The 13,247-nt window shown below is 47.3% G+C and overlaps 1 protein-coding gene across 2 annotated transcripts; it reads right to left on the reverse strand.

Annotated features, from left to right (window-relative positions):
- Positions 1–9,139: 9,139 nt before the first annotated feature.
- On the reverse strand, positions 9,140–12,388 carry ZCCHC12 (zinc finger, CCHC domain containing 12). 2 transcript variants are annotated; one of them, XM_011948693.1, is made up of 4 exons: positions 12,123–12,388; positions 11,727–11,778; positions 11,406–11,529; positions 9,140–10,993 (listed from the first exon to the last, which is right to left on the reverse strand). In XM_011948693.1, exon 4 carries the CDS (start codon positions 10,880–10,882, stop codon positions 9,674–9,676), a length of 1,209 nt encoding a protein of 402 aa, XP_011804083.1. In that variant the 5' UTR covers positions 10,883–10,993; positions 11,406–11,529; positions 11,727–11,778; positions 12,123–12,388; the 3' UTR covers positions 9,140–9,673. The 2 variants fall into 2 exon arrangements, with proteins under 2 accessions (XP_011804083.1, XP_011804084.1); XM_011948694.1 differs by lacking the exon at positions 11,727–11,778 and having other exon boundaries at positions 12,123–12,302.
- Positions 12,389–13,247: the final 859 nt, after the last annotated feature.

The following is a 13,247-nucleotide window of genomic DNA, read 5'->3' on the forward strand; positions in this document are numbered from 1 at the left end:
TGACCTTAGTCCTATTACTATCTGTTGCTGAGACTCATTGATCTTCTCTTAAATGGGATTAAGAATTCTTACTATATTATTGACTTGTTCAGTACATAGTGATTGAAAATCATATTTATTGTTATCTTTTTTTTTTTTTAATTGAGACGGGATCTTAGGCTGTCACCCAGGCTGGAGTGCAGTGGCCCGATCTCAGCTTACTGCATCTTCTGCCTCCCAAGTTCAAATTATTCTCCTGCCTCAGCCTCCCAAGTAGCTAGGATTACAGGCGTACATTACCATGCCCTACTAATTTTTTTTTTTTAAGTAGAGACAGGATTTCACCATGTTGGCCAGACTGGTCTCAAACTCCTGACCTCAAGTGATCTGTGTGCCTTGGCCTCCCAAATTGCTGGGGTTACAGGCCTGAGCCAGCATGCCCGGTCCTATTATCACTCTTGTTTGTTCCTTAATAGAAGGAAAATAGCACAAAGTACCCAAAACACTCATATTTTTCAAGACAGTTATTTTCTTTTAAATTTTTCACGTAATTTTTACAACACTATGTGATTGAGACTATTATTTCCATTTGACCCATGTTCGATTGAAGAAGGTGGTAGTCCCACTATATGGATCTGATGACATCTGGAATACTCTGTATAGTACTGCTTTTTGGAAGAGAATAGTAAACTGCAGGGAAATTGCAATAGGTGGTGAAAATGTTCATGAAAAGGAATTGAAGTTAGGCACATTCAAGGAGACTTCACCAAAATCTACTCCCTCAGTTAAGCATAGTCTCTTGGAGATGTCTTATGTTAAAATTTATAGAGGAAGTTGGGACTACTAGCTATGATTTTCCTCAGCTTCCCTTCTTAACCTCTTCATACTTTCCCAAAGCCCCAGTCAAATGATAAAATGGGCCGGTTGCAGTGGCTCACACTTGTAATCCCAGCACTTTGGGAGGCCAAGGTGGACAGATCGCTTGAGTCCAGGAGTTTGAGACCAGCCAAGGCAACATGGTAAAACCATGTCTCTACCCCAAAAATACAAAAATTAGTTGAGTGTGGTGGCACATGCCTGTGGTCCCAGCTACTCTGGAGGCAAAGGTGGGAGAATCACCTGAGCCCGGGAAGTCAAGGCTGCAGTGAGCCATGATTGCGCCACTGCACTCCATCCTGGGCTCCAGAGTGAGACACTGTCTCCAGGAAAAAAAAAAAATGCCCTCCTGGTCAGTTACCATCCCCAAACCTGGATAGCTTCATATTTTTAAGGAATTTAGCCATTTCCTTGTCTTTCTCTCTTTAGTGGTTTTCCTTACTCAAAGCATGTGAACATATTCTAAAACTAAAGCACTAACAAAGAAATCCTTTTATAAAGACAAATAAGACATAGTCCCAGCACTCAAGGAGCCTGGATTCTAGGATAGAGAAAAGACATGCAAAACGTGAATGTTGTGGATATTATACACATGAGTAAATAACAAAACAAACATGTTTTTGTGATAGGTTTTTTTGTTTTGTTTTGTTTTGTTTTGAGATGAAGTTTCGCTCTTGTTGCCCAGACTGAAATGCAATGGCGCAATCTCACCTCACTGCAACCTCCACCTCCCGGGTTCAAGCAATTCTCCTGCCTCAGCCTCCCGAGTAGCTGGGGTTACAGGCACCCACCACCACACCCAGCTAATTTTTTGTGTTTTTAGTAGAGACGGGGTTTCACCATGTTGGCCAGGGTGGTCTTGAACTCCTGACCTCAGGTGATCCACCCACCTCGGCCTCCCAAAGTGCTGGGATTACAGGCGTGAGCCACTGTGCCCAGCCTTTGTGACAGTTTTATATGTATTATGGTGAAAGTCTACATAGGAGCAGAAAAGGAAGGACTGGGCAACTTTCTAGAAAATGGGGATTAATAAAGGAAGTGTCATGCTTGAATTGACCCCACGGTTCTCTTTAGCTATATTAACCTGTCTCTGATCTCCCTATATTTCATGAGTTGGGTAAAGAAAAACATAAATTTAATGTCACCACTTCCTTCTTTTTCATTCCTCAAACTCGTGCCTATAGGCATTCATATTTGTTAAATGATAATGGCTTATGATAGTTAACATTTATAGAGCTTTTGCCTGTTTCCAGGCATTGTAATATGTGTTTCACATATAGTAACTTTCTTATTTCTTACAACTACTCTCTAAGATAGGTACTGTTATTGTCCCCATTTTAGAGACAGGCAACTGAAGCACAGAGAGGGTAAACACCTTGACTGGGATCACAACTAGTAAATGCTGGGACTGGGCTTCAGATCTGGGCAGTTTAGCTTCAGAACCTATGAGTTATTATCAGGCTTATATCCCCTATGCTAGCACAATGTTGTTGGGGCATCTTGCAAATGCTCATGGGATTACAAAACAAATTCACATGGGATGATTGGGGATTTGAAACTCTGGAGTACAGTGGTGCAATTTCATCTCACTGCAAGCTCCGCCTCCCGGGTTCACGCCATTCTCCTTCCTCAGCCTCCTGAGTAGCTGGGACTACAGGCGCCCGCCACACGCCTGGCTAATTTTTTGTATTTTTAGTAGAGACGGAGTTTTACCGTGTTAGCCAGGATGGTCTTGATCTCCTGACCTCGTGATCCGCCCGCATTGGCCTCCCAAAGTGCTGGGATTGCAGGCATGAGTCACCAGGCCCGGCCTGGGGATTTGAAACTCTTAAACCCAAAGTTTGATGATATGACATAGATGAAGCTACAAAGAAACCCATTCCCCACTTTCTGCCATGCTAGGAGTGAATGGTCCAACTAATAAGTAATACCCTGGGGGAAGTGAGAACCAAGTAATGGATATAGAATATCTTCCAGGTTTCTGATTTCATCGGCTAGGTGGGTGGTGGCTCAGCAATGTGCACTATTCTCTCATTGGCTATCTCCTCTCTAGCAGCACTTGTTCCAGGTAGGAGGCAATAACAAAGGCTGGCATTCACTGAGTGCCTACTGTGTGCCAGGCACTTTGTTCATTCCACCCACAAATATTTATTGAGAATAAGCTCTGTTCCAGGGAGTGTTCCAGGAGCTGGTGATGCTGCAGTTAACTAGAATGTCTGCTGTCATTGAGTCTGGTGGGGAGAGACACCAATGTACAATATAAGTCAGTAAATTATGTAGTATACTAGAAGAAAGGCATGTGATGGAAAAATAGAGCAGGCAAGAGAGAATTGGAGTGCTGATGATCAGATGTGCTGTTTTAAACGGGATGTTCAGGGTCAGCTTCAATGAGAAGATGGCATTTGAGCAAATACGGGAACATGGGGAATGATTAAGGCACAGGGCTATTTGGAGGAACAATGAGAACAACCAACGCAAACCGGTGAGGTGGGAGTGTGCCTGAAGTCTGTGTCAAGATGCCCCAACAACATTGTACTAGGCTTTGGAGGATAAAAGTCTAGTGGAGAAGACAGCTAGTTATACAAGCAATTACAATAAAATGATAAATGCTACCTAAGATTCGGGGAATGAGCTTTAGCAGGGTCAGGGCAAGCTGGCCCAAGGGAGTGCCAGATGAGAGGATACTTGAAGTTTGACAAGGGTTTTGCCAGGTGAAAAGAGTTCCAGACTGATGGAGCAGCACACTGGCGGTCAGAGAGAACACAGATGGCCTAGTGTTTTAAGCCCATTCTTAGAGCGACCACATTTAATTTTTTCCAATTAGACTCAATGATCTGAAGGCACACCGAGAGCTTTAAATGCAGAGCATTGTCTTGCAAGTATGAAGCCTAATTTATTCACCCAAGTTTTACTTACGGTCTTTTAACTTGTTTCCTGTTTTCCACTATTACACAAAATAAACTAGGGTAAACATCTTTGTTCAAAAAAAGCTTTTACACTTGTTCAGCTATGTTCTCAGCTTCAATTTCAGGAGATCATACTGTTGGATCCAGAGATTTTTGTATTTCAACCTTCGATGCATTTCCTGGTCAGTCTTCCAGCAAGAATGCCTCAATCCTCAGTCCTATCAGCAGTGTGAGAGAGAGACTGCTTGTCCACATCCTCATCAACAGTTTGTTACTTTTAGTATCTTATCCTAGAAATTGTATATAAAAATAAATATGAAGAGAAGATGGTTACAGGCTCTAAGAAGGAGCTTTCCTAAACTGATCACTTTTTTTCTGTCTTGTTTAATAAAAGAAATGAGACCTAGGCTATGCTACTGTGCAGGCTTTTGGTTGTGAATATGGCAATTAGAAATTGGTTTCCAGGATGCAACCGATAGAATGATCAGATATATTGTACCCATTGGGAAGGACTTTATAGTGTAACTGTAAAGACTTCTGGCTCTGGGGAGAGGCAGATCTGAAGTTCAATTCCAGCCCCAACCCTTACTATCCGTGTAATCGTAGGCAAGTGACAATAACTGTGTGTGCCTCAATGTCCTTGTCTGTAAAATGAAGATGGTGAACATGTTACATATCTGGAAGGAGAATTTGTGTGAGGCCAACCTAAGTTGTCAGCTCTGGTCTGCGACGAGCTGCTGCAGCTAAGGATCCATACATATTTCCTGCTAGGATGATAACTCAAGACCCAGAGACAGTCTTGCTGCCTCCTTTTATCCTGCCCCTAAGAACCCTGGCAGTGGCAGGATTTCAGGGTTACCTGCATTGTAAAGGACTCCTCAGACCTGAGGCATGCCTCCTTCCTACCATGCATGGGGGAACCTCTGTGTCACTCTGAGATCAGCACCACTCACCTCTCGCTCCCATCTGTTGCTAAGGGGAATGGTTTTGGTGGAGGAACACGTTGCTAGTCTTAAGCTATCTGAAAAGATAGGGGTGCCTCTGACTTGTGGGGGAAAGAGAAATTCCCTGGGAACATACAAACCACGTGTAGGGGATGGGGTGAGCTACTATCATTCCTGTTCAAGGAATCTACTTCAACATTCACTAAGTGCTCCCTTATCATCCTATCACCATCATTATTAAACTCTTAGGCATTTCTGAATCCACTCTTGTACCTGTCAGGGGCCAAGTTCAGTGTAGCTCCTGAAACCAGACTGTCACATCCTTAAATTAACACTGAATAAGCACTGAATGCATGGCATGGACAGCATTTAACTTTTCCTGCCCTTCGTTCAGTAGCAGAGTAATGCATTTCAGCAGAGGCCCAGTAGCTGCCATTGCTTGAATGGAAGTCTACAATGGACCAACCCTGTGTTAGTCACTCATATAAAGGGCACACCTGGAAAGGCAGACCTTATTATCCCGAATTTACAAACCTCAATTTCGTTACATGTCACATGCAGATAATAACACCTACATGATAGGGTGCTGTGAACATGAGAGACATGTAAGATGTATAGACTTTGGGCCGGGCGCGTTGGCTTACGCCTGTAATCCCAGCACTTTGGGAGGCTGAGGCAGGTGGGTCACGAGATCAGGAGATCAAGATCATCCTGGCTAACATGGTGAAAACCCGTCTCTACTAAAAATACAAAAAAAAAAAAATTAGCCGGGCATGGTGGCAGGCGCCTGTAGTCCCACCTGCTTGGGAGGCTGAGGAAGGAGAATGATGTAAACCTGGAAGTCGGAGCTTGCAGTGAGCCGAGATTGCCCCATTGCACTCCAGCCTGGGCAACAGAGCGAGACTCCATCTCAAAGAAAGAGAGAGAGAGAGAGAGAGAGAGAGAGAGAGAAAGAGAGAGAGAGAGAGAGAGAAAGAAAGAAAGAAAGAAAGAAAGAAAGAAAGAAAGAGAGAGAGAGAGAAAGAGAGAGAGAGAGAAAGAAAGAAAGAAAGAAAGAAAGAAAGAAAGAAAGAAAGAAAGAAAGAAAGAAAGAAAGAAAGAAAGAAAGAGAGAGAGAAAGAAAGAAAGAAGGAGAAAGAAAAGAGAATTATAGGTTTTGGGGCCAGTCCCCAGGAATGTGACCTCTGGCTCTACCAAGAACTAGCTGCCTGACCCTAGGTGAGCTGCTTAATGTTCCAGCTTATTTCCTCATCTAAAATATGTAAAAATGGCGATACCAATATCGGGTTAAGATGAGGATTCAAGGAACCAACACCTTCAAAGGGCCTGATACAGGATGTTTGGCACACAATAAGCTCTTAAAAATAGCAATTTTCCAGCTTGGAAAACATGGCAAAATCCTGTCTCTACTGAAAATTTAAAAATTAGCCGGGCATGGTAGCATGCACCTGTGGTTCCAGCTATTCAGGAGATGGGAGAATTGCTTGAGCCGGGAAGGTCAAGGCTGCAGTGAGCTGTGATTACACCACTGCACTCCAGCGTGGGCAACAGAGCGAGACTCTGTCTCAAAAAAAAAAAAATGTTAATTATGTTTATTGTACCACTATTATGGAAGGATCAGGAAGAAGAAGAAGATTCAGCAAAGGAGACCGAGAAGTGGGCATCCAAAGGTCAGGAAACAGGAACTGTGAGAGAGGGATGTCATGGAAACGGAGGGACAAGATGCCAGGAAGCAGGGAGATTGTGTAAAAGGGCACTCAGAGACTGGTTTCTTCTGACAAGATGAAATAACAATTTCTCATCTCATAGCGACCAATGAGAACGAAGGCAGAAAGGAAGAAAATAAGCCCGTATCTTTAAATGAAGGCTATCTGACACAAAATTCTCTAACAGCCTTTTAGGTAACTCTATTCATCTGATCTGAATGCCCAGGTATCCAGTTAGGAAGAATGCATATTTCTTGAATAAACTAAAAGCCAGTGTCACACAAAGTTAAAAAAAAAAAAAAAAAAGCCGGGGGGAGGGTGAAAGGCGATGAGTCACAAAACAGGTTTTCAAAGCAGTGAAAGCAGTAGTCTGTACTAAACATCCAAGCTCACTCCAGTGAAAGGGAAGGTAGTGGTATGGATAGGATTTATTCATTTTTCTTTTCATTTTTCTACTCCCCCTGGTAATAGAAAGAAATAGCAGCATAATCTGTGTCTTTGGACAAATCACTCAACAAGTGTGAGCAGGAAATGGAACAATATTTGAATCTGGACTAGATGAGAAGGGTAGATATCACCCAGGAGTAGATTTAGGGAGGAATTAAGGGTTAAACTCTATGCAAGCTGGAGAGTGTTGGGGGCTTCTTTGGCTTTGGGGGCCTAGGTGGAGCTGCCTCCTATCTGGGGGTGCACAAAGAGTCCCTCTTGGCTCTGGAGAGACTGAGATTGCTGCCAGGGTCCCAGAGATGCCACAGAAGGATGCAAGGAGTGGCCTTCTTGAGTCTTTGCTCCTGACTCAGTTTTTGTTAAGCTAAAGGGTCAGAAGCTGAGGCCTGGTGCGGTGGCTCACACCTGTAATCCCAGCACTTTGGGAGGCTGAGGTGGGCGGATCACCTGAAGTTAGGAGTTCAAGACCAGCCTGGCCAACATGGCAAAACCCCGTCTCTACTAAAACTACAAAAATTAGCCAGGCACAATGGCGTTCGTCTATAATACCAGCTACTTGGGAGGCTGAGGCAAAAGAATCGCTTGAACCCAGGAGACGGAGGTTGTGATGAGCCGAGATCGTGCCACTACACTCCAGCCTGGGCGACAGAGTGAGACTCTGTCTCAAATAAAAAGGGTCAGAGGCAGAAGGGCCCTCCCAGTCTCCTTTTGGCCATGAGGGTAAAGGAGGCTGAGGCTTAAGGTAAACATTGAATGCTGTGGGGAGAAGGGAAGGGAGACTGGGCAGAGCACAAGAGACTGACCCTCCACACCCTCCCCCAGCAGCTGTATGTGGCTCCAGGAGGGCAGTGGGGTGGTGGTTGTAAGGTCAAATGGTGGGGTCATGAGTGGAGCAGGAACCATAAGCCAGGGAGTAGCTGAGAGCCTGTTTCTGGAAAGAGAAGCACTTCATGCCAGGTTCTTGGCATGGCATCCCAGGGAAGACTTCTTATAGTGCCTGGCTACCACTCTTTCCTCGGGGCCTCAGCCTGAACCCCCTTTGTCCCCAATGAGTGGGCCATCAACTGCCAACATAATCAGAACCCCAACACCCCTCCATGGGACCTTCAACCTGAGCCATTTCTGGTACAACACCGCCCAGAGACCGGTTTGAAACCCTAGGGTCTATGATATCTCCCAGGCTCCCTGTCCCAGTTAATGTAGTTGTGAATTGACTGGTCACAGCACTCTCTCCTCTCCCCTGCCTATCCAGCCCTGTGCTTCTCCCCGACACACCAGCACTCACTGCTGCATACTCTATCCTCCCAGCTCCGTGGAGCCCCTATTTCCGGCAGGGCAGACTCCCTGAGGGTCCCAAATCTGCATATTCATTTCACACTCGACCCCTGCCTTAAGTGCAACAATCTCCACCCCACTCCCCAGCCTTGTCCTGCTTGCAAAAATGGGGACCTAGACACCTACAAGAAACATAGGGACCTTTGGGGCCTGAGGTCACACACAAGTCCTCTTTTATCACCCTCCAGGATGAGACAAGGAGGTGGTCCCTCTTTTCTCTCCCTCTCCCATGAATGCCCTTGGCTCTGCTCACATAGAGTGCAGAGCTTCCTGCCTTTCCAATTCCCATGTTCCTTCACATGCCCCAGCAAATATATTGCTTTTCATGCCTCCCAAGCTAATTTGGAGTCCGTGGGGTGCTGGTGTCCTCTAGCACATAGCTTCAGAGTTTACAGGGGGAGGTTCCACACCCTCAGGAGCTGAGCCTGCTAATACTGAGCTCCTGTGAGTGGCTGCTCTCTTTTCCTTAATTGGGGAGGGGGCAGAAGGTGGTGTCAGCCCACAGGAGAGATTCCTTGTTGTGACCAGGACGTTGTCCAGAGGCAGCAACAGCAACAATGATCTAAGGAATCTGCCCAGATGAAGGAGAACTGCCCATCCCCAAAGTGAACAGAAATGGAGCCCCTGGAATCCCCATATTGGGCTATTACCCCAGCACCAGACTCCCCCGTCCCGTCAGACACCTGAGTATATCAGAGAAGAAAGCACTGGTGTTTTGTCAACAAGTGGGTGTCACAATTTGACTCTGAGCCAAGGGACAGGTTAGTTGTGGTAAGGGGACTCTGTCCTTTTACCTTTGGGAAATATTCTCAGCCCATTTCTTATTTTTTTTTTTATCTGCAAAATGCAGTTGATTAAAAACTCCACCTCAGAGTACAACCCCCTTTACAGTTTACTATATATTTTTTTACTTGTTCCTAAAATAACAGCACAGACACAATAAGGTAGATGCTGATATATATATTTATTGACATAGAAAGAAGCTCACAACATATATTGTTTGGTGAAAAAATACAGAGTATAGAACAGCACTTATATTTCATCACTTTTATCTATACATATATCTATCTGGGTACATAGGTATAGGGAAATATCTAGAAGGGCACTCATCAAAGGGTTGACAATGATTACATAAGGGTGGAGAGATTTGGGTAATTTGTACTTCACTTTTTGTACTTTTTTATTGTTCAAAGATTTAACAATAAATTATACCACTTTCACAAAAAATAAAGCTGTCAAGGAAATGGGCACACACAGAAAACAGACCCGTAGGCTGCAGGGAGAAGGAGCAAGGACAGAGGTCAGGCTATCTCCCTCCAATGTGCTGGTATCCAAGACGCTTTCTCCTCCACCCCAAAAGATAGCCACTTTGTGGATTAATTCATGCAGTTAGAAGCCCCGCCCCCACCCCACCCCAGTTTTCCCCACTACTGGATGCTGAATATAGGTAAGGGTTCACTGAAACCTGGGGGCTGGTCCCTTAGAGTGGCTCAGAGAAGTCAATGTATTCGCCAGGGAACCCTCTTGACCTCTCCATCTCGGTATGGGTCAGCTCCTGCAGGGTGATGATCAAATTCTCAAAAACCTGGGCCTTGTCACTCTCGTTGTCACAGGTTTCTTTTGAGTGGCCCTCCTCACCACAATAGGAACAGCGGATTGTGTGTTTTCGCTTCCTGGCTCTACGCATCTCCCCGGGACCATGATTCTTATAGCCAGAACCACCACTGGTGGAAGGAAACTGAGCCCTGGAACTGTGGGGGGAATCAATGACCAGCACGTCATCCTGAGGTCTGGCCCTGTCTCTGAGGGGAGGGGCACCCCAGGATGGAAGTGGAGGGTCCTGAGACTCCACCAGGATCACATCCTCATCGGAGTCGTCGAGGGTATCATCTATCTCTATCACATTGCAGTCAGCACTGTCGATCACTATCGGTGGGGAGCCCTGAAATGCCACAGGGCTGACTGCCCTCTCCACCATTGACTCAGACCTTTTTGGCCGCTTCCGTCTAATACAAGCATCATCCCAATCCTCTTCCTCCCTTACCATTCTGATTAACTCCAGAAAATTGGGAAGCCGCTCCTGCTCATTTGCATACATCCTGAGAAAATCCTTAAGTCTGAGTCGGAGGTCCCTACTCAGCTCACCGCCTAAAAGGAGCTGCTGCAAGCGAGTCCGGTTTGCATCTTTCTCAGCTATGATGCCTGCCTGAATAGCGTTCTGCAGCTGCACCTCTAAACGGATCACGTAAAGGGAGGTTTTCTCCCCTTGAGCTTGTAAGGTGTTAAAAAATTTACCATGGACAGTCACACTGCTTTCAGACTCCCCAAACACCAATTTCATGGCTCGCAAGAAATCTGCCACACTTAGGTTAGGGTTGGTCGCCTGAAGCACACGCATGACCTCGCGGGCAGGGCCCCTAAGGGTTTTCATCAAGCGCTTGAGCTTTTCCTCCTCAGACATACTCCAATCTGGCAGGACTCCATTGACTTGGGTCAGCCAGTTTTCAAAGGTTTCTTCCCCCTGGGCTGGCACCACCCTCCCCGAGAACAACTTCATGTTTCTGTCTGCCATGCTGGCAATTATAGGACCGAGACTTCTCCCCAGGGACCTCAGCATGGAATGGGCCCAAGGCGGCAAGGGAGCGTTCTGCCGCCGGCTGTTACCGACACGTGCAATGATGCTAGCCATGACTGACGACGATAGGGTATCTGAATATAAGATGCCTAGACTTTTTAGAAAAGCTTAATCTGCAGGCGGGAGAGGAGAAGGGGTGGCTCTGCCTTCCTATCTCAGCAGGGGCTGTAAAAAAGAAAGGGGGGCTGGTTAATAAGGGAGCGGGCTGCAGCTGCATTCTCTCCCTACCTGAATATCCTGCGGTACATTTTACATTTGCCCACTACCCTAAAAATAATCCTGTAGGAGACTGGCACTTACAACCTCCCAGAGCTACCCGATGCCTGCGTGCTAGCAAGGTGCTTTTTGCAGCCACATCCATCCCTCCCACCAGTCCTCCAATAGGGAGGGCAACTGTTGCTTCAAATTCTAGGTGTAGCAGTGTCTGGAGCTGATATTGGGCTCTCCAAATAGAGTACAATGATCGCAGATTTGTGGAAATAAAATCTCATTAACCTCATGGTCTCTGGTCTCAACCACACCCCCTTCTCAAAGTGCCCCCCACCCCTGTCTCCCTCGTTATTTCTCAGATTCTTACACGAACTCTGAAACAAGAGCGCGCCTTTATTTCATTTCCAGCCTCTGCAACCAGTGCCGTCGGTGGGAAAGCTCCTCTCCGGGTACGGTCAACCTCTGTCCACAGGGGGTCGCAGATCCGGGTCCTCGAGGTTTCAAGATTGCGCCACAGCGGAGAAGGCCAGAGAAGGGAAGGGTTAGAAGCAGCTTCACCCGTCATCCTGCTACCCACAACCTCCGCTGTTGCCAGGAGAAAAATTCTCTCTGGCCCCTCCTGACTATAAGCCAGAGACCAGCCCCCCACCCCCAGCATTACATCTCCCCCAGGAAGCCGTCGGCCTACCAGCTCTGCAATCAGCTGCACAGAATTCAAGTTCAGATGCGGCTTTGATGGCCTGCCATGGAGAAAGGGAATAGGAGTTGGACACACCCACCCACATATTCCTCCCAGAAAGAGATGAGTAGATGCAAAGGAGGTTCGAAGCAAACAGCTTGAGATTCCTACCCCCCCGCCCCGCCGCTACCCCTTGCCTCTCCCCCCCACCCCCAAATCCAGGCAAATCCTACCCAGTCCGCAGTATCCAGGTGAACCCCACCTCCTCCCTCAGCGCAGCCGGGCCACGAGAGTACTCCTACCCCTGCCTCGCAGTCACCGATTCTCGAAGCGGGGAGCCGCCCAGTACTGGTGGGTCTTCCCCCACCCCTCTCCCTGCCGGGCAATCTCACCCCGCTTCTTTACCTGTGTTCCGCTGGTGGGCAGCTGATGCTCCCGCGTCGCCAGCTGTAGATTCCGCCTTCTGGTCTCCTCCGCTCTGCAGGGGACAAAGAATTGAAGCCTCCTGGGCTGCTAAGCGACCAGGGGCTGCCCGAAGGAGCTGCTTCGCAGGGCCGCCCAACCAGGGGTAGCCGAGACGAGACAGCGCGGTTCCTAAGGCAGCCGCGGCGGCTTTTATCCTCTGCCAGCTGAGACAAAAGAGCCTGACGAGCGGGCCAGTGCGGCCAATCAGCGAAGTGCGGGGGCGGACGCCCGGCACAGCCTTGGGCAGAGGTGAGTTTTCGCCCGAGGGGGCGGGGGCGCAGCAGGCCCGCGGAGCGTCAAGTGCAGCTTGATTAGACCGATGGAGCCAATCTGCCTGTTACCAGGGAATTTGCGACTCTTTCTTCCTCCCCCAACCCTTCCCTTCGCCCTGGGCTCAACGCTGCATCTTAGGCCAGGTGCATTAAACACGAACTGGGTCCAAAATCAAGTGAATAATAAAAGCTCTTCATCTTGGTATAGGGGAAAGAGGGGGAAGAGGGGAAGGGGCGGGAAGAGCATTAGCACGTGCATTGCGGAAACAGGCTTTTACAGACATCTCCTCTTTTATTGTGAAGGAAGTATCAGTATGTCCATTTAACAGAGCGGAGAGCTGGAGAACAAGGCTCTCAACCAATACCCATTCAAGTATGGTTGCAAGACATCAGAGTCATTTGGGGGAGCTTGTTAGAAATGCGTCTTCTGGCCCGGCGTGGTGGCTCACACCTGTAATCCCAGCACTTTGGGAGGCCGAGGCAGACGGATCACGAGGTCAAGAGATAGAGACCATCCTGGCCAACATGGTGAAGCCCTGTCTCTACTAAAAATACCAAAAAAAAAAAAAAAAATCAGCTGGGCATGTGGTGCGTGCCTGTAATCCCAGCTACTCGGGAGGCTGAGGCTAGAGAATCGCTCCAACCTGTGAGGCGGAAGTTGCAGTGAACCAAGATCGCACCTCTGCACTCCAGCCTGGCGATGGAGTGAGACTCCGTCTCAAAAAGAAAAGAAAAGAAAAGAAAAAAGAAAGAAAAAAAGAAATGTAGGCTCTGGGCCCCAACTCTGGTGGAT

This window comes from Colobus angolensis, unplaced genomic scaffold (genome assembly GCF_000951035.1).
Source record: "Colobus angolensis palliatus isolate OR3802 unplaced genomic scaffold, Cang.pa_1.0 Scaffold282, whole genome shotgun sequence".
Taxonomy (NCBI): Eukaryota; Metazoa; Chordata; class Mammalia; order Primates; family Cercopithecidae; genus Colobus; species Colobus angolensis.

Bases quoted from the DNA above. Each gene is read 5' to 3' on its own strand.
- ZCCHC12 (XM_011948693.1), bottom strand. From the start codon at position 10,882: ATGGCTAGCATCATTGCACGTGTCGGTAACAGCCGGCGGCAGAACGCT.